General features: G+C 39.6%; 1 protein-coding gene across 5 annotated transcripts in view; it reads right to left on the reverse strand.

The window, feature by feature from the left end:
• The window catches only part of LOC103149235 (syntaxin-binding protein 4), a 61,411-nt gene that overhangs the window by 13,902 nt on the left and 25,781 nt on the right, over positions 1-21,728 (reverse strand). For all 5 annotated transcript variants that reach the window (XM_016679790.1, XM_016679791.1, XM_016679787.1 and 2 more), the window contains exons 3-11: positions 16,041-16,136; positions 13,653-13,722; positions 13,482-13,556; positions 10,058-10,137; positions 8,723-8,843; positions 7,004-7,145; positions 998-1,104; positions 646-787; positions 223-295 (exon numbers count right to left, since the gene is read on the reverse strand). In XM_016679790.1, coding sequence (XP_016535276.1) covers positions 223-295; positions 646-787; positions 998-1,104; positions 7,004-7,145; positions 8,723-8,843; positions 10,058-10,137; positions 13,482-13,556; positions 13,653-13,722; positions 16,041-16,136 — 906 coding nt within the window. The remainder of the gene's footprint in view (positions 1-222; positions 296-645; positions 788-997; positions 1,105-7,003; positions 7,146-8,722; positions 8,844-10,057; positions 10,138-13,481; positions 13,557-13,652; positions 13,723-16,040; positions 16,137-21,728) is intronic.

The following is a 21,728-nucleotide window of genomic DNA, read 5'->3' on the forward strand; positions in this document are numbered from 1 at the left end:
ATAAGATGTATAACTGTCCAGTTTGAAGGATATTGCAGTTGTTACCATAACAACACATTCCTAAAATCCCTAAAAGGGCTTTCTTTCTTTTTGCCAAAATCATCTTTCAGCAAAAAAAACAAACAAAACAAAAAACAAACAAAAGACTTATGCCATTATTTTAGGAAGGTGACGATAAGTAAAGCAGTGAAAAACTGAAAATAAATGTTGCTTCAGTTGTACCTGAAATATGAATATCTGGAGGACAGATGTCTGGAGACGGTGAAGACACTAGAGCTGGCTCCTCTGCACAGATCTGCACCAAAACAACCAAACAAAAAACACTGAAATGGAACCACTACAGCGATGAATCGTAAAAAGACATTAGTGCCTTTGAGAGCAATGCCTTAGACATGATTAAAAAGCCCTATTCTACCAGCCCTGAACATCAGGAGCTCATTGCTGTATCAGTGGAAAGAGAATCAGAAAATATTTTCAAGTTGTCCACGTTTATGTCCTATAATTTCCGAAAATGTCTGATCATTCCTAAAAATCTGATTCTAGAATTTCTATTTTGTTTCACTGAAAAACATTTCTTTTACATACGTAATAAAACACAGCGTTATGTAGCAACACCCTGACAGAACAGCGACATGTGGAGCTGACCTCAGGTGACCTGATGTGAACTTTTAGGCGTCCAGCGTTGTAGCTGTTGCCGGCGGCTCGCTGGACTCCGTTGTGGAGCGATGTGCTGCTGGGAAAAAGACCTTTTCCTGGGATGAAGGCGATTTCCACCGTGTTGTCTTGGCTGGAGATGGAAAAAAAGAAGTTAGAAGAAGTTATAAAAGGAGGTCACTGCAAACATAAAAGCAAACATCATCAGCATAAAGGCACAGACAGCTGCATATACATAACTGCACGTCTACTTTGAGAATACTTTGACTTCCATTTATGTGATTACCAGCTGCAGTTACTGCAAGGCTTCCTTATTTTTGGACAAAATGTTGTCCAAACCCACCTGTATTTCACTTTGTTCAGCATGCCTTTTGCCTCCTCATGAGTTACACCAATCAAAGACTCCTTGTTGATGGCAATGAGCTGATCTCCCGGCCTCAGGCGGCCATCCTGCACAAAGAGAAAGACGCTTTAAATCCAGTGGGGTTGGTGGATATTTATAAGCTCTTTTATTTTGACGGCTGATTCTGTTCAAATAGATTTCCTCTCATTCTTTTAGCAGTGCCTGCACTGGCCCTGCAGGATGCTACAGAGCATACATGCTAGAACTAACATGTAGGTGTTCCTGTGTCTTCCTCTGTTATTGTTGAGTATGTTTGTACTTTAATTCATTTGGATCTGGGAGATCTTGAGTGTGTAGATTATCTCAGATTTATTCTATTTAGGGAAACGGCAGTTTCTGATTAGAGTTAAACTTCACTGGAAAAGAAAAGAAGTGAGTCGACTAAAATGCACTGCCTTAACTGGTCAAAAGTAATTAAATCCAAGAAAATGTGTTACATTTATTAAGTTGTCATGTTAAGAAAACGTAAATCGACCATATGTGACAAATTGACGAAACTTTTTCTTTTAAATTGGAGACCCATTCTCATTTTTCAGTAAGTCTTGAATTCATTTTGTTCTTTATCTTTTTAAAAGACCCAAAAATCATTTAAATCAAACTGAACTGAACTTGTCTGAACTCGGTCATCTGAAGTGAATTTTATGTTTCACTGTACATAAAATTCTGGTACAGTAAATTTTATGTACCAGAACAACACAAAGGAATGTATATTTGTGAACCTGAAGGAAAATGTTCAAATTAAATGCAGGGGATTTAGATCTGAACTTTGACTAGACCACTCTAACCCACAAATATACTGTGATGTAAACCAGAGGTGTCCAAGCGTTTTGTGAAAAGGGCGAAAATCATCCACTTGAAAACCCTTGTGGAAAATTATTTATTTATTTATTTTATTTATTTATTTTTTTTAAATTCAGGAATGAAAAAAGGTTAAACTAAAATTCTTGAAGTATTTTTCATTCTTATCTGATAAATAAACTAAAGATTTTTGTGTGAAAGCTACAGTACAGACTTTTTGTGTGTAAGCAGATGTGAAACAGAGGCAGATGCCAATTTCAAGGTCACAGATACAGCTGCAGCGCAAAGTCAAATCTCTAAGTTGCATTTGACATATACAGCATTTTTATAGCAACTGAAAGTAACAAAGCTACTTGACTGAGCTATAAAATGGCTCTATGTGCTACTGTGTGTTGATCTGCCACAAAAGGAAATATATTAAAGTTTGTGTATGTAATGCAGCAAAATGTGAAAACGTCCAAAGGATGTGAGGAATGTTCAGAAATACAGAACAACCTAGAACCCTGTCAGAGGGTACAGAGTAATGTCATCTGAAGAATTTATTTACCGAATGGTTTAGTGTTTCTTTAACTAAAGTTGTTTTAGACAGTAACTTGTTACACACTTAGAGTTACACAGCTGCACTCCAAAGTTCAGACTCCAGTAAACATTCATAGTAAAAAAGATGATCACACCACAACAGGATGACTACAGTTTAAATAAATGCATCATTTCATGATCTTTCTGCTGACTTATCACACAGACAGTCTCATGTCATGAGACGCTGGCTCTCATCAGGGAAGAAACCCAATCGTAGCTCTGTCTTGTTCTCAGGAAAAAGTGCTGCTTGAGTTTAAGGGACTTCATAGATGACTGTTGACGTGCAGCTTTGATTTGTTTTGGCCTGTCCAGCTGGAGATGGAAGATTTTGAATTTGTAGGTCAGATGGGAAAAAAAAAATGCTGTGAAAGAAATCCAGAAATCCAAATCTCTGCAGCACTATGACTGGAGGATAAAAACAAACGAAGCTTAGGAGATTTTCCCCATTCAAAAATGTGTCGTGACATCTGCTTTCAGTGAAAGGGGGGAAAAAAAGAAGAAAAAAAAGCTTTCAAAGCTTTCTGGTTAAATCGGCATCAGACTGATCAGTACCTCCTCAGCAGAGTTGTGTTGAATTATCAATAACTGTGTTGCTCATCCTGAGCATGCAAAATTGTAAGGCAAAAATTAGGGCAACACCGATTGCAGTTTTCTGGCCGATCATCGATTACCATCTTTAAAAAGCCTGACTTCTGGATTCCAGTTTTGGCCGATACCGATCTTTTTTGTCTGAAATGTTACTAACTGTAGCAAATTGAGTTGGCAACAGTGAGGTGACTGTTGTTAACTGGAAACATTTAGACACGGCCTGGTGGGTCAGTTAGTCAGTCAAACCTCTAAGAGGAGAGCAGAAAGACAGATGTGGATTTTTAGATCTTTGCTCAGGAAGATAAGATCGGCTTCACATGTATCGGCCGATCATCCAAAATTAAGGAAATTGGGGCCAATTTATCAGTGGAGCCTTAGCAAAAATATAAACTAAACAATAAATCTTATTTTTCTTTTAGGAATCAAATTATGAGAGACCTTCTGTTTTATCAGTGAGGATAATTTATCTCTGTGGTGTCAAGGATGCAAAAACTGCATTGATATTGTGGTGAGAAATCACTTTATAACTTCGTTTCAGTTCTTTTCTGCATCTCTTGCTCCAAGCAGACAGCAGACTGCCGCCTCAGAGGAGGCTGTTCAGGAAACGATCCATTTCTGAGTTGTTCAGTTGAACTAAAAATATTCTGAATACAAGCCAGGTCCCAAACCTAAAGGTGCGTCAGGGCCATGATGGAGGGACTGTGGATGTCCCTGATCCATTCAGCTTTTCTGTGAACGTTCTCATCTTAAGACTGTTTGACACAAAAACGCAATGAAACAATTCTCAAGAAATGCTCCTTATGTCCATCTAACTGAAGGGAACATGTTTTTGGAGGTAAACACTGCTTTAAAAACTAATTCTGATCCTCTTTGTGTCTTGAATCCCCCCCACGCCCCCCAAAAAATAACCCATAATATATCCATACATCTAAACAAGAAACAGCTTTTTTAACGCACATATACACACAAGCACAGATCCCTGTACACTCTCTCTTTCTCTTTCTCTCTCTCTCTCTTCTCCTTTATTCTCCTCCCTCTTGCTTGTCATGTTGCCCACATTTGACAGAGTGGGTGGACAGAGAGGCGAGGAGGATGGGATTAACATGAGAGAAGCAGAGGAGGCTGCAGAAAAGGGGTGATATGTGCAAATCCTGAGAGTGCCTGGGATTGCTTCAAGTCGTAGGACCAGTCACTGCTCTTTATTATGGGATGTCTGCTTTAAATGTGGGGAACAATTCTGAGATCCAGAGATAAGTAAAGTTTGACAGTGGAGTCTTCCTTTAATGATCTGCCATGTTCTTTGGAGTCAGAGCAACAAGACCCGACTCTGCAGGGGTCAGGAGGTTTGAGGACGCAGAAGGGCTCCTGCAATGTGAGCCCCGCTGCCATGGTTACGATTTTACTACTGGTGGCAATAGTGATACATCTTGAAAAGAAAAGGTTTTTAAATAACTGAAACGCAAATATTATACAGATTCAATGTGCAAAGAGGGAAATATTTCAAATATATATTTATGACTTGTAATTAAGATGATTATGGCTAACAAGAGAAAATGTGGACATTGTGAAAAAGTTAAATATTAAAAACTCATGGAGTCACAATCAGCCAATTACGAGCCACAAAACTAAAAATCCGTCATTATGTGCTACTTTGTTGGTCTATTACATAAAGTCAGAATAACATTTTGCAGTTTGTGGTTGTAGCATGTCAAAATGTGGAAAATGTAAACATGTTTGCCATTGTAGTTTAAGAAATAAGGAGGATTCCTGGATGTGGGAGGAGATCCTGAGTTTCACCTCTTAATGTTATCGTTAAAACCTGATGGGGTTTTGGGGATTTTTCTGTCTTTGTACTGTTATTTATGCTTCACCCCGTTCACGCTGTTGTTTTCCGTTTAGTTTATTCTTGTTTATTTGTTCTTTTTTTAGGAGTCTTTGCTTTTCCTTTAACTATATTTTTCCCTTGTGTCTCTTTAAAGTCCGTTTGTCCTGTTTGCATTTTGCCCCAAACTCACATTCTGTGCCACTAATGCTCATATATAGAAGAAATAAAACAACATTTAGAAAAGCTTTATTTAGTGAGACAATATGTTCCCTCTTGTCACTTTTTTTTGTATTACAAATATATCTGATGTGTTTTATTTACAACCCATGCTGAGGACACAGCAGGTTGAAACAGCTTAGTGGTTCAGCTGGTACAGTTTGCTGCCAGAGTTCATTTCAGTCGACTCGTTTTCAGCCTTTGGCACCTTTTTGTTATAACAAAATTTAAGAGTCTGATGTTTACAAAGCACAGCAATTTGCATCAGCAGGCTTTCCCTAATCCTAATTTTGAATGAGCCACAGTCATAATGAGCTCATTAAAGCCTGAGACCGAGGCATGAATTATCTGAGAGGTCGAATCTCTGGGGCTGATTAAACTTTCCTTCACAAATAAACCCTGACAGGAAAGTCGGGTGTTGGAGTCTTCCTTCCACTAACTTCAAGTCTGTAGTTTACATTTAGAAACTCTTGAGTGAAAAAAAAATCATTTTATCTTACTGAAAACTTAACTCAAAGGACAAATGACAAAACACCTGATTTGATTTCTGTGTGGGCGGAGCCTACCAGGGCTTTAGGGATAAATTAAACACATTTCAAGTATTTTCTTTTATGAATGTGGCTATGGTTCAGTAACACTTACTGGTACATTATTAGTACAAATCACTATTCATAGTGAAGAAGCTCTGTGATCTCAGGCTAGATGAGTGATGGGTTTGGCCAGAGTGGAGGGTCAGAATCAGCAGTCTTTGACCGGGGCGTTGCTCAGCAGAGTTTACACTAATCTGAGGCAATAGCTGCAGAGGTCTGCACCTGCACTCCATCTTCCCTCTCCTGTACTCCCTGAGTGTCTCTTCCATCTGCAATGGTGGAAAAAAAAAACAATCTTTGCACAGAAAAAGGTCCCTCATGGCTGCGACGCATCCATCTCAGTCCTGCTTCACCCAGCTGCTGTCATGGTTCCAAAGTCAAGGCTCAATGCATAGAGTTGGCATATCTTGCTCAATGTATCAGTTTCCTCAAGTAGCAAGATGTCAGTTTGTAGAAGCAAAGTTTTGACTGTGACCAAAACTAGGGAACTAAACCAAAGTAAAGTAAGCTCCAACCATGAGAAGCTATCACAGGAAGCTAACTGCTAGTGATGTCATTTGAGGGAAGTTCTGTTCTATAGGGGTGGGTGATATGGACTAAACTTTTTATCACAATATTATCTAGTACCATTTATAATTTTTTTTGGTAACTCCGTAGCTGTGACTGCATGGCAAGACAATCATAGCTCCACAAACACAAGTTTGTCTTCTTTAGGACACTGGTCACATAAGGAAGTGTGATTTGTGTCACTAAGCGGCACACAGTAATTGGATTTTATCATATTTTCAAATGTTTTGATATTTATTAAGGCTCTCATTTAACAAGAAAATAGTAATATTTTCACATATTTTTAACTGGAATTTATCGTGACAGCGATAAATCTAAAATTCTTATTATGAGAAGAAATTCATCACAATAAATATAAGCGATACAATAAACGTCTACCCCTACTGCTCTGTCTCTGTTATTAGTCTTGGTATAATTCTTATCAAAGTTTAAATGTAAGGATAAGGCAGTTATTGAAAAGAACAGAATAACTGTAGAAAACACTTGATGTTGTTTCTATTGTTTTTTTTTTAGAGAAGACAAATAATTTTAAAACACAGTATTCTTTGCAGTTTCAGAATTGTGTATGTGCTGCTAAACATGTATGATGACATATTGTCTGAAGCCATAAGGCAGAGATGGCCATTAGCAGAAAACATTGAATGTTTCACTCTTTTTGTAATGAATCAATATAAGTTTCACTTTCTGAAATCACAACAAAATATAAGTTTTTCTGTTTATTTATTTTTATTTCATGTGGAGATCAGTGTTGATGTATTTGCGGCAGTCATTTCCATGTCTCACCCTGTGACAGTCTCCTCCAGACAGCACTTCCTGGATGAACACAGCAGGGCCGTCGGGCCTGTTGGAGCCTCCTCCAATCGTAATCCCTAAACTGCTGGACCGGGCCACAGTAATGAGCTGGATCACTCCTTCACCTGGGTGACTGGGAACATAAGACACATTACAACACTTTACAACAATGAAAACTGCTTTGAGTTACATAAATTCCAAACTTTTATGGCACCTGGAGTAAAACAAACTTAATGATCCCATTTGCTCCTAAGTGAGTATGAAATTTAGATCCAAGGAATAACTCAGAGATCCAGCCTTGGTTCATCACATGTTGCCTCACTTGCTGCTCTGCTGCCGTACGGTGAGGTGAATTCCTCACCGTCTCCTTCTCCATCATCTCCGCTTCCTCCAGCTATCATCAGTGGTAAGCGGACCCGTGAATCCTCCGCTCCCCCTTCCAATCCCCTCAGGGCCTGTCCCTCCTCCACCCAGACTCCTGCTCCTGCCTCACCGAGGCCTTCATCGCCTCCAGCTCAAAGCCATCATCCCACATCATCTGCCGCAACTCTGACCTCCACCTTCAGGGCTGCCGTCCCCTCTACATGTCATCGGTCTTCCTTCCTTCCACCCATGTTCATCCCCTCTCCTCTACCCTTGTTGCCTCCATGGACACTATCCAGCGCTCTATAACTACTGACTCAGTTCCAATGTAAGAGTGTGTTACTGCCGGCACTGCCACATCAACACCTCCTCTCACTTCCACACCTCTCTGCTCCCAGCCACCTCACTGGCTAATGCCCATTCTGGCATTAGCAAGAGTGAATGGGTATATCTCTAGGTAAGACGTAGCCATTCATGACTCATCCCTCTCTTTTTCATAATTCTAGTCTGCTCACAAGCTTTTCCATTGCTTCTTCCTCCCTTCCCTAATCAGGTATAGCTTACATGGCCATGCACTCAAACGTTTCACTGAGGCTGTGCTCATAAATCCTTCAGAGGCAGTGTATTAACGTTCTGTCTATTGTTTTATCTTCCCCTGAAGTCTATCAACACATCACATCAACTTACAACTTTTCTGCCATTCTCAAATCGTCTGAGCCTCGTTTTTCTAAAGACCTTTCAATCAGGCATTTTGTGGCAGCGTTCAGCATTTTTCAGAGACGTGACTTATTGCATCTATCAAACTCGATGCTTACATGGCTCTCATCCCTGATCTTCACCTTAAATACAGTAGATCTATATTTTATCAGTATCACAGAGCATTCACTGCCAAAGACTCCTCAGTCCTCTCCCAATCCGGCCTGACTTTAGATTTGGCTATTCTTGACACAGAGATACTAATCATGCAGTTTCCTTCCACCTCCTTTCTCCATTTCTTTGGATGGATCATGCTATCTCACGCATTAATTTGTTTTGTTTTTACAAAGGTCTGAAATAAACCTTTGCAGGAACCTAAACTGCATATTATTGCAATGTAAATATACCAGATGTAGCAAAATCTATAAACATTCATACAATTTCACACATAAAAATTTGAAAATATAATCAAAACTCAGAAAAACCTATTTTAAGAGGCTTATTTCAAAATAAGAGGTCTTTTATACCAACAGCAGCTAAACGAGAAAAAAAAAACATTCAATCTGAACATCCATATGAACTCAGCACTGCCAGCAGTGTGTAGTTTGGATTGATGTTGGTCCAGAAATGGAGAAAAAGAATCAGTCTCACCTGAGGGAGCGCATCATGGGCCCACCATTGTATATGTTCTGAGAGTTTGCAGGGCTCAGCAACAACGGGCTCTGAGATCGAGATGAGGAACCGGACGATGTGCTGTCCAAGAGGCGACCTCCTTTACAAAAAGAGCAAACGAGTGTGTGTCACACCAAGAGGAACAACAACAGGGACTTCAGGCAGGAGTTGTATATTAATGAGTTTTGCAAGGAATGGATCTTCCAAGATACTTAAGCTGTAAACTCTTATCATTTTGCCACAGCCACAGATCATTGCAGTGCTTCTCCACGTGAATGTACCACACTGTCTCTGATTTCTTAGGCCTGATTGATGCTAAGCACAGAATAATACCCAACATGCTGACCAACCAAAGCATCCTTCAGAGTTGACTTTTCCACCATGCTTCTTTCATGCACTTTCAATCAAAGAAATGTTTCTGTGGAGGTTGTACATGCAGGACTTTCACAGAGGTTTGAACAAAAAACAGATTTTTGTATAGCTACGTACAGTGTCACTGTTTCCAGTTGGTCCAACAGCCTGTGCAAGCACTACAGTACAATAATATCTCCAACAGGCTCTAGATACTTTGAGCTTCACTCCAGATCAATAATGTGCCAAACTCTCCCAGAACCATTCAGGTACACAATGTCTCCAGATTCAAACTTTTTGTTTAAACCTGGAGACAGATGCTCACCATGGCAAAATTGTTTAGGAAATCTTTACCAGCTGACTAAATTCTTTCACATTTTCACATAAATTCTTTCTATGCCATATTTTAAGTTCAACTAACTGCACCCAGCCTTAGGCTTAAGGCTCCCACCTACTCAGGAGTACTGTGTGTATTCAATTAGCCACTCACACAAACAGAATACACATCCACACTGCCCACAGATGGTTAAGATGTCACAGTGCAACATACCGATTGCTTACATTTCTTGTGACTAAGTCCTTCATTTCGCACAGTCTGAAAGGACTAACATTACACTTCCTTGAGACTGATTCGCTCATTCTCAGCATTAACAGCTAGATGTTGCATCCAAAACAGTCTGATGTGAACACCGTTTTCTGCAATACTTTTTACTGTGAGACACAGAGGACACGCTCGCAGACATAAAAACTGATCTTGGCGCACATGGATCTGGCATTGAACACGATCAGAGCTCTGCTGAATGAAGCATGCCTGAAGATGTGGGGACCTTTACTCCTTTCCCAAATGTAGAGGACTCTTTAAGAGAGTGGTAGAAGATATATATAATGAACTTACACTGCTTGGTTTCTCACGTTTTTGTGTGTTTGCTGAAGATGCAGAGGGCCGTATAGTGATCAGCCTACCTTGCTGAATGGGAGAGTTGCGGGTTGATCCGGTACTACCGTTGGATCCATATTTCTCCAGCAGCTCAGCAAATTCTCTCCTTGAGAAATAAAAGGAAAAGAATGAAGTCAAGAACATTGGAGGGAGAAGAATGTAAGACAGCTACAAGAACAATGAGGGAATTTCTTTCAGGATAAGGTATTTGGCAGGACAGTGGTGTCCAAAGCCAGTCCTCCAGGGCCAACATCACCAATGTTTTAGTTGTTTCAACAGAAAGAACTAATCAAATGATGGTTCATAAACAGAACCTCTGCACACCTTTATATGCAGAGTTGATAGTTGGTCAATTTGAATCAGCTCTGGTGGAGGAAAGATGCATCAAAAAGTATCAGGACACTGACCCTTAAGGACTGGAGCTGGACACCCATCTGTCTGTGGTTCAGTGAGATCTCGTGGCACAGCGATACATAAGTGTATGGAATTTTAGTTTCATGTTGTATTATTTACTTATATCTCGTCTTCATCCTCTCTGCGTTTACCTTCTTGGTTTATTGTTTGAGTATTAGATCAGAGAGCTGTTTCACAGAAGCACAATTCACAAATCCAGGATAAGAGATAAAGTCAGTCTTGCCATAATGCGATCAGTTCATCCTGGATTGATCCATTCCAACCAGGCTCAGGAAAATGACAGTAGCTACATTTCTATTGACCGTATAATTGAGCAATTTGACATTTTGAAAGAAAATTGCTTAATATAAACACACCAATTTCGACAAAAAAAATATTTTTTTGATCAAAAGATTTAGTGATAGAAAGAGAATGAGGTTTCATTTGCCATCTCAAAATTGGTTTACTTCACAAAACTTCAACAGAAACACTTTTTTTTCCATCACACATGATGAACAACAGGATGTTGCCACTGATGCAAACCAGGAAACAGAAGATGACAGGAAGTGGGTTTTTAATTACTTATCGTGTGAACAAACATACTCAAGTATGCTTTTAATTTCGTTTATTATTTAATGGAAACAGAATTGTGAAATTGTGGGGGGTGGGGGGGAGTTCAAATACTTGAGTTTTGCGCACAGTCGTAATGGAAATGCAGCTTTTATCTCCCAGGTTTAAGTAATTCAGGCATGTTCAGAACTTTCTTCAACAAACCACAAGTTCAGTCACAATGTGCCACACCTCCCACCAAACAAGCAAACAAGCAATAAAATTTACATTTGCTAGTTAATTTGCAAGTCCAAACAGTTCAAGCTAATGGTTTAAAATAAAATACTGAATTGAAGCAGGGCCAGTATTAGGTAGTAGAAGTGATATGGTAAGTATGTTTCCTCCACATTGATGAATGATCTGTGAATTAACTGCAAGAATTACGGCTCATTAACCTAAAGAATCATTTGTACTTCTCAACATTGTGACAGGATTATTTAGGATCTGAGCTTCAATGATATTAAGTGTTTGTAACCGTGGGGGTTAGCTCATCTGCCATGCAGGACTAATAATACCTTGACCTTCAGAGAAGGGCAGAACTTTCAGTCGGTTGGAGGACATGGTCAAACCCCAGAGTGCTGTTCATGTGCATGACGGCTGTGAAATGCTAGAACTCTGAAGACGATGCAGACGCTCAGGTACACTCAGCTCTCAGAAAACACATCATCATGCAATAGTTTCTCAAAAACTTGAAGTGTGGGAGAAATCCCTCAGTTCCGTTCCTGTACCTGCGTCTCCTCACTAAACCTATTGTCATTTAAACCCAGACATCTATTTGTGCTTCTTTTCCTCTAAGCTGATTGTCCTGATCTTCCTCACAGTGTCTGATCCTTTTGTTTCCCCTAATAGTCTTCTGCATTCTGCGTATCCCACCAGAGTAAAGGCCCCACAAAGTCAGAAGAGGTCTAGTGTAGAGCAAACGGAGTCTAAGGGGGAAAAGTGGACAGAGGTACGGCTAGTAAGACAGCCGTAATCCCACCTCCTGACTGTCTATCCTGCCTCTGCATGGCAGGATAGTTAAAGCACAGAGCACAGATTAACACACGAAGCTCATCTCATCAGGAGCACTGCCTTAGGTCAAGCCCTCCCCCTGTTACTCTTCTGCATGGGGGACAAAGCAGGAGTGTAAGGCTGCCTCACTGCACTGAGGGGGAAATTAACTATTTTTGGGAGCCACCATCTGATTTTTAACTCTCTGCATCTTCACTCCATATTTCCTCTGGGTCTCCGCTTAAATGGCTTCTCTCTAACCATCCCACCCTTCTCCATTAAAGACATACAAGCAGCAAATACCAAGGATGGTAACGGCTTTTGTAGAAAACGTGGATCTCCAGCACAGCTTTTTCAGCACACAGTTCTGGATCAGATTGCGTGCGATGGATTTGAAGGAAGGGCGACGCCTGTGATGCTGACAGCTGGGGCTGACCTTGTTTTTACCCAAACTGGTTGCAGTCAGATTAGAAAGCCGGTTCTGCACTAATGCTACCCTCCTCCTTACTCGCTAATGTTACGCCTGCATTATAAATGTGGTTCAGGTGCTTCTGTATGTTTACCCTCTAGCTAGCAGGCAGTGGCTAACAGAAGGGAGGAAACTGCAAAAATTGTCAGACACAGTTTCATTCAGACAAAAAGGGCGACGTCTTGATGTTCAATTCAGATTTTTTTCTGAAATCCGTTTTTTGGGATTTTTTTGCATTGCTATTTGTACTGATCTAAAACGGCAAAATTCTGTGTTTTCCAGGTTGATAGTGCCATTTTATAGCACATAATTATTTAACATTCAGTTTTCATGAAAAAAAAAAGCTATATGTATCAAATATGACTTAACAGAAATTTGACTTTGTAATTTAATGCCTTAAAATTGGGCCTCTGTTTCTTTAAGAAACTCCGCCTTCAGGAAGTCATAACATCGCTCCTCCATTGACCATTTAACAACGTTTTTTTACCGTTGCACTGAGGAGCAGCTCATATAATGATGCGCAGTTCCATCAGGTGTTTGCTGATTACTGCAAATCTCATTGAACAAACAGTGGAGGAAATCATAAAGCTAAAAATCCCAACAATGAAGACACTTTGGAGGGTTTTGAACATTAATTGGAATTTATCATGACAACAATAAATCAAAAGTTTTATTGTGACAAGAAATTTACCATAATAACTGATCAACAATATGATAAATGGTCTACAGTTTAATTTTACAGGTTTATTGACAACAATTAGCTCTAAACTAGTTTGTGAACATTGATTAACATCTTCAAAGTCCTATCATTCTAATGTGAAAAACATTTGCCCAAACCAAACCCGTTTAGTGATAAATGTACATTATTACTAAATATTTTTATTTAATCTGACCTGGTTTCATGCCACAAATAAAACAAGGAATGGATTTGGGTTCAGTTCAAACCTGCAGGCGACTAACTCAACAATGACACATTTTGATTTGCTTACTTTGCTTCTTCATCTCTGGCTATAAGAAGGCGCATGTGATTTGTGGCAGATGCTGTTCTCAGGATGTCCACAGCTCTGAGAGGTAGACATGAAAACGTGAAGTCAATGTTTGAATAATATCACTGTTTCAGTATCAGGAGTTTACAGCCAGCAGGAGGTGTAAAACCTTACCTTTCACTTGTGACTCCAACTAGACTGTCCCCGTTTACTTCCAGGATCTGGTCTCCCGGCAACAGGTTTCCTGTAAACGGTGGACAGCCCAACATTGATGTTAATACTGGGTTAATCAGGTGGATGATCAGTTCAACTCAAGGGATTTATTTTTTGTTTTTAACCCTACTGCGGTTTTAAGAGATGGGGTCATTTGAGGTTTTTACTCTGAGTGCAGTCCAACAGAGTCGCACTAACCCTGTGTGCGATTTTATGAGGTTTATTTTTGTGTGTCATTTCGGGAACTGACTGTCTGAGGGGACAACCCCCCACGGTCCGACCGTGATGTACCCCTCCTGAGCGTCTGCCTGAGGAGGGTCTGCCTGACAGTCGAGTCTCAGACAGAGGAGGCTGCTGCCCCCACAACCCAATCCCAGATTAAGTGGAATATAATGAAACAATGATTTTATAAATGAAACACAGGCTATATTTCAGAAATAAAACTATGCTGCTCTGTCCAGCAGAGTTTTAAACATTTTACATCGATTACAAAAAATAATGTCACGCATAAACTAACAAATTTAAGTCTGAAGTCATGGTTCCATGATATCTAAACTCTGTTCCTTTCAGATGATTCTATACATTATATGAGTCATAACACTAGAAAACTTTTTGAACTGTAAAGAGAAACATAACGACAGCATGCCATCTAACACAAGCAACAAGCAAACATCAGGGGCTGCAGATACACAGGTGTTGGATTATAGCCTCAAATATTAATGAAATAATCATGTGGAAAAACCTTGAGAGGGACTGATGTTTGTCTTTATTCTCAAATAGCACCTTCATTGTATTGTATATGTATGAGGTAATTCTCACAAAAACATGACATGGTACTACAGTTTTACTTGCAAATCTGGGCCTGGTATCTATCATTTATTGCAGAGAAAGTAGGTCGTGACAATGCTGTGTTGTGTTTTATTCATGTTGCACTCACAAGAGAATCTCCAAAAGTACCGGTTCCATCACTCCGGAGGTATTCATCCTGACAACTCTGACCGCTGCGTCTACGTTCCCTTTACTCGTGCTTTTTCTTATTCACAACATGGATATAAAATGAGGAAACATTCCGCGAGAAAAACAGAAACAATCAATTGTTTTAATGTATGAGGAAATGAGAAGCGGTTCATTTTAAATGGCACCGCTTTAAAAAGCTAAATAAATGGTTTAGCTTTTGAGATGTTCCCATTGCCTATGCAAAGAAGCTACAGAAACTTATTTACTGTTACCCATAGTTTGAATGATGTTCATTGATGCATTCAAATTTTACCCAGAGTATCAACATGACTATTACCAATACTAATCTATTCAGAAAGTCAAATTATTTTCCTTAAACAATCCATTCATCTGTCCAGTTTACAGTTTTTCCAGGCTCCATATTGAGCCACATTAAAACAGGTGAAAGACCCCTAGAAATCAAATCTAGAAAAGTATGAAACATTTATTATAGGATATTTTTTATGGATGTGGGATAGGGTTAGAGATGGGAAATGTTGTTCCATGTGAAATAGACATGAGAATGTTTGAGGGAAATGAGCAGAGTTCCACTGACTAACATGTCATCTTGAACAGACTCCTATCATTTAAAAGCGGTAACTGGTATCCAAAAAATTCTTGACCTGTGAGAGCCACGACTCATTGACCTAAAAATCTGATTGGGCTCATGCTTCTACATGCTGCCATTTAGAAGAGGAAGCAATTTGAAAATGACCCTTTGAACCAAGAGTCGCTGAAAATATTTTACATGGAGCCCAATGGAGGAAGGGTCTTTCATGTATTTCAATGAGACAAAAAAAAGTTAAATATTTCAAAAACTATAATAGCTGAAATTACCAGAAATATTCAAGCTTGAGAAGAAACTGAATTTTTTTGATATATGAATTGTTGAAATATCTTGAAGTGTGTGGAAGTAGTCAAGAAACCACAAAGGAACTCAAGAAGTAAGAAAACTGAATAGTGTTCTAATAATCTGATAAATGTGATGTTACAGGTGCTGAGTTCATCTGGGTGCTCAGTGGTTGCCATAGTGACTGGATGAGGCCTGTCCAAAAGATGGAATGGGGAAGAATCCTATAAACAAAGACTTCAGCCTGACAGGAAGTTTGTTTTTATAAGTTGCATTTGTTAGTTTAGCACAATCTCTCTATTTGTTCACATGTTGTTGCTCAGCTTGTCAATGTCTTCACACATGAAATGAATGTAAATGTTCGTTTTAACCAATGCACCACTGACTTTTCTTACTCTGCAAAGTGTCCTCTTCTTAACTTCAAATTCATATTCATCAGTTGTAATACGGAGTCACCTTGCATCACCACTGAGAGCGCTTCAGGCTGCAGTGACTCCACTCACCATCAGCTGCAGCAAGGCCACCAGGTAAAATCCGCTTGACGTAGACTCCAAACTCCTCTCCCGTTAGCTCCTTCACTCCGCCAATCACTTTGATTCCTGGGCAGAGAAGTAGAAAAATCTCCTCTAAGAAAAGCTCCTGCGGCTTTAGCTTTTTCTCTTTTTTTTGCAAGCTGATCCAGACAGGCTAAATGTAACGCAAATTCAAACGTTAAGGCGAGCAGCTCCTTAGTTACGTAACTAAGAACTCAATAGGATTCATTTCTCTCCATTTAACACAGCTAGGGGCTGCTGTTTGGCTGCGCCGCAATATTTGACTGGTAACTCCAAATATGAGCAATGTTAATACGGGTGCATAAATGAATAATGAATGAAACGATGAATAATTGTGTACAGATGGGATTTGCAATATTGTGAGCTCCAGGGAAGAAACAGAAGGTCACCGGTCAGCAGCTGTCACAGTTTTAAGGTATCCTGCTGACAGGAAACAATGGGAAAGTCACATGAGTCAGCTGTGAGGTCATTATTCCTCTTCCATCACCGGACCGTAGCCCCATGCTGTTGCATAGCTTAAGAGATGTGCTTGTGTTTAGATGAGAACAAAAAAAACACAGTTTTTGTAGCATGGCTGAGAAGGTAAACTGGACGAACGACACTTGTCACCATGCAGAGTCAGGGAATTTTCTGGCTGGCAGATGCTGTTTGTGTTGGATAGAAAACTTTCTGACAACACAGAGCAGCAACCTCAAGCCGGCGGAGATTCCAGAACGTGAAACACCTGAAAACCTTCTGATGCAAACCGTCCGTTGTGGCTCTGGCTGTGAGCTTACAGTCATTATCCTGTAAGAAGGTGAACGTCTGTTCTTTTTGAAACCTCCAGCAGGTTTTCTTTTTTTGGATTTTGATCTACAGTATCTATCTTCCTGTGAAGCTTCCCATTACCTGAATAAAAGTAAATCTAAAGAATGACGATGCCGATATGTTTCATCCTGCTGTTTCCAGGGTGATTTTCAGTTTTATTCTCCACCCAACAGAGAAGTTTGCTCATCATTTTTGGTCTCCTCTGACCAGAGCACCTTTATCTACAATTCAAACAAAAGTCATGTTCTACTCTACATGAGATGATCAACATTACTGGACACTGCTAAGAGTTTTCCTTCAACATTGACATTTTCTTTCCAAATCCTTTAGGTTCTATTTTGTATAGGGCTGCGCCTATACTTATAGAATCTGGGGTTACAATATGTAACCAACATTTTTCTATAATTTCCTTCAGTGGTTCTTGGTGCAGTCCCGCCATAATAAACAGGTTTTTCAAAGGGTTTGGTTTGTTTAACACAGAACAGTTTGAAAGGGAACCAAACAAGAAAACTTTTTAAAAAGTTGCGATTTTGATTCCCAGTCGAACAGTTTCCACCCCCAGATATTTGCATTAAGATTAGGGATGCACCGATTTATCTACGCCTATTTCTTTAATTTTGGGAGTTTGGTGATTGGCCAATGTGAAGCCAATCTTATGCACTGATATCTACCTCAGCAAAAGTCTAAAAATCAGCTACTGTCCTCTTTAGCTCTGCTGTTAAACGATTGACTGACCCACCGGGTCATGTCTGCAGTTAATCTCACTGTTACCAATTCAGCGACTTTCTTGCTATATTTAGCAACATTTCAGACAAAAAATAGTTATCAGCTAAAATCAGAAACAGCAGGTCAGGCTTTTTAAAGATTGATAATCAGCGATCGGCCAGAAAACTGCAATCGGTGCATCCTTACAATACAATCTGCTTAATCAAATTGATTAAGGAAGAAGAAAAATGGTATGGAAAAATTATATATTTGAATGCTTTTCAATATCTACTATCTTCAACATACTAACAAAAAAATACTACAGCAGTATCATAGAAAACAGGAAGTTTCAGACTTTAGTTGGTATACTAGTCTTCATATGTACTCCGAGTAGAGTAACGAGTTAAATATACCAAAACTGTCATGATGTGTTTGTTGGTGGACCCAAATGCAGCAGGCTGAGATGATGAGTAGTGTTGAAGATTTAATGAAAAATCTATGAGCCCAAAAAAATAAAAAAATTTAAAAAAATAAAAAAATCACCATGGCAACCAGGGGAGTCAGAGCAGAACAACAATCATAAATCCAAGGAAAAAGGATGGCAGCCTTCTGATGGGGAAACAACAGGATATAACGGGATTTAACAGGAGGAACCAACAAGGAGTGTAAGGAGAAAAGATGTATAAGTACTGGGAGAGAGAATGTGGAACAATTAACCTGGACTGATTACAGGTGAGGGGAGAGAGAGAGAAATTGGCACATGGGGGCGAGGGAGAGAACACAGAGAACCAGAAAATAAATCTAAAACTAAAGAATAACTAAGAAAAATAAATCTAACACTAAAGAATAACTAAGAAAAATAAATCTAACACTGAAGAATAACTAAGAAAAATAAAACTAGAGTAATAAGGAATCACTGGAGACAAGAAGCAAACATAATAAATTAGAATCACGAAGAAAGACTGAACTACAGTAAAACAGAAATAAGACTGAGCCAATTAAAGACAAAGACTAAACACAGAATAATAAACTTCAAAACAACACAGGATCCTAACAAAAACTTTATTCACTTATATACTACAAAATAGGTCTGAATACCCTGACATTGCATTTCCCCTTTGTGTACTTGCAACAACATATTCTAATCAGAAATACAAGCCATTTATTTTTTATATTTTTATTTGTCAGGGGATTTACAAATGTTTCAGAACCTTTGATTTTTAATGGGTTTTTTTTTAACATAAATTTGGGTTCAGGGCTAAGAGTGAGGGACAAGTGAAGGGTCATGTTTTGTTTTCTGGTATTTTTGAAAAAAAAAAATCTCTGTACTAAAAATCTCTGTCTTTTTCCCTCCCTCTACTCAGCTCATTGAAGGAAAGAGTCTTATTACGTCTGAAGGCAACACTGCTAAGGAAGTCTTCTCCGTTTTGTTCCTGGAACTGACTGACCTTGTGAGCTGATGGTAAAGACGTGAATTTCCATGTGTAAGTTAAGTACAAAGGCAGCCTGTGTAAGCCTGTCTTTGTTGGACTTTTGTCTTGTTCAACCTGAGGGTTCAATTAGCTATTCCTCCACCAAGCCCAACCTCTACCACAACGCAGAGCGACGCACTCAGGAGGAACACATTAGAGCTGAGGGACAGAACTCACAACGCCTTCAGAAGACTGAGGTGGAACATTTAAACTAAAGCAATCAGACAACGGTCAACATTTAAAAAAAAAAAAAAAGGGTGAACCAACAACTCTTGACAATGAGGAATATTTACGACAGCAATCATTAGACTTATACGGCCGTATAGATCAGTATATGGGTCATTGTTTTGTTTTTCCATTTCAAAATAAAATGAGTAAAAACACAATATTGAGTGTTTTGTTATTGATGTGTTTTTCTTTATAACTAAATCAGAAAAACAAAATTATACATAATATACATATATGTAACTATTTTAAGAGGGACAATGTTCAGCTCAATCATAAATGATATGTAGTTTCCCACAGTGTATTATAAGCCTGGCGGACCACCAGGCTTTACTTGACCTCCCACCACACTAAACGTTGTTTATTTTAATACATCAGTTACAGCTTAACCCATAGCAAGGATGGGTTAAGCTAGGTTTATATAAATGTTAGTTTTAATTGGTGCACTGCTATATTTTCTTCGTTGTTGATGTTTTAGTTTTCAAATTTCTCAATTTTAAGCCTTTTTTTAACACAGAAACACAGTGGGGCAACTGGTAGATGTCCCAATCACACCTACCACCAGGCCTAGCTAGTCTTTTGGGGGAACCTTGTTAATGTTTGTATGCGTTTTAGGTTTCATTGTGATCATGGTCATACGGATTAAAGAGAAAACTAAAAAGAAACTGAAAATCACCCGTCGAGGCTGAGCTGATTGTTGATCAAGAGCTGGGGGTTGAGGGACTGCTACGAATAGCATTTCATTTTATGTAATGTAAGATGAAACAGGCCCGACAGTTCAACATGCAGATAACTATGAGATACAAGAGAACAAAGACGTAGGAAATGAAGTGATAGTGTGGGAGCAGTTGGAGCCGGCGTATCTCTGCTCCCTGATCAGCGCAGGCTTTAAGCGTCTGCATCTCCCACTCTAAACTCTTCCACTTACATTTCCCATCGCCATACTTCCAGCGAATGCGATACATTAAACTTCTGCAGCTCCAGGCTGCTGCTGTTCTGTCGCCACAGCGACAGAGTGGCAACACTAATTGGGTCTGGAGCGAAGGGGCACCAGTTAATTACCGCCTGTTGGAAAAAAAAAAGTAAAAAAATGGGGGCGATGCACTTCCATGTCGCTGTCCTCCCTCCTTTTGTTCTCCTCTCAGAGGAAAACAGCCTCTCTCCCACCCTGACTCCCACCCTGCACTCGCCTATTGCAAGATAAGAAAAACATCATTCTGGTACATGTGAAGCAGCGCCTCCCTTCTCCTCTACGCTCACATCTTCCAAATGCTAAAAAAAGGGATGAAGGGAATGTTTGTTACCCAAGGACAAAACATTTCCTCACTCAGAGCTTGTAAAGAATAACTTGCGTCTATTGAACCTGGATGAGTTTCATCAAGAGCTTGTTTTTCTGTTCCTACAGTTTAACTCCATGTTTTCTGAATTGGATACTGGATTTCCTGTTACATGACTTCAGTGCTCGAGCACAAATGTTCCCCGCTGCTCGCTGGGTGTACAAATATGTTGCACTCAAGTTTGACAGATGCTTTTAGACTTTCCTTTTTAAATATTAAATTGCTGTAAAAAAGAAAGAAAAAAAATCAAACACCTGTGTGAGATAATAAAATTACTTCTTCCTCATATCTCGTCCAGATGATGACTGATCAGTTGGGCTCAACAATCCAATAAAATCGATTTCTGAAGTTAAACTGCAGATGCAGCTGGTGATGCAGCGGATTCCTGAAAATGCTCACATTATTCAGCTCCGGATGGTGGATGGCAAAGAGAGTGATGAAGTCTCAAACTCAGCTACTTGTAATGTCAGTAAGGTGCTTGAAAAAAGTCAGAGGAAAACTCCTAGATGTGAGACATAAATTAGAAGGCGGCTGAGTCTCCTGCCACATGTCTACAGTTCAATCAGGCAGCGAGGAGGCAGCACTGGTTTCAGCAGATAGCTGGAAGACTGAGCAGATGACAGGGAGGTTCCTCTGCTTTATTCTTTTGAGCTTCTGACACTAATTTAACCTGCTGGATTTGGAAAAGCTGGCAGCCTCCAGGAGGAATCAGAGTTAGAGTTAGAATCTACCTTCTGCATGGGTTGTTGACTCCAGACGTATTCCAGTCCAACACACTCGGAGGCTATTCATGTAGGCAGCACTGAGTGCTAATATTTGATGCTAAACCCAATAACTCTTTAAAATTTGCTGAATGTAATGTTTGTAAACATTATGTTTTTCACATGTTTATTAAAACTGTAACTGGCCGTATAGCATGGGGCAGATACTCAGTGAAAAAAATCAAGCTCCTCTTCCTTCTCCCTCTGATCCTGTGACGGAAACGCCCCCCTCCATCACAAACAACCAATCAGAGCCGGGGGAAGGGTGTTAGCGCTGTCAATCATTCGTGTGCGCTGCACTTCCCCCAGCCCGCTTTGCTCTCTGCTACG

Source organism: Poecilia formosa, unplaced genomic scaffold (genome assembly GCF_000485575.1).
Source record: "Poecilia formosa unplaced genomic scaffold, Poecilia_formosa-5.1.2 Scaffold220, whole genome shotgun sequence".
Classification (NCBI taxonomy): Eukaryota; Metazoa; Chordata; class Actinopteri; order Cyprinodontiformes; family Poeciliidae; genus Poecilia; species Poecilia formosa.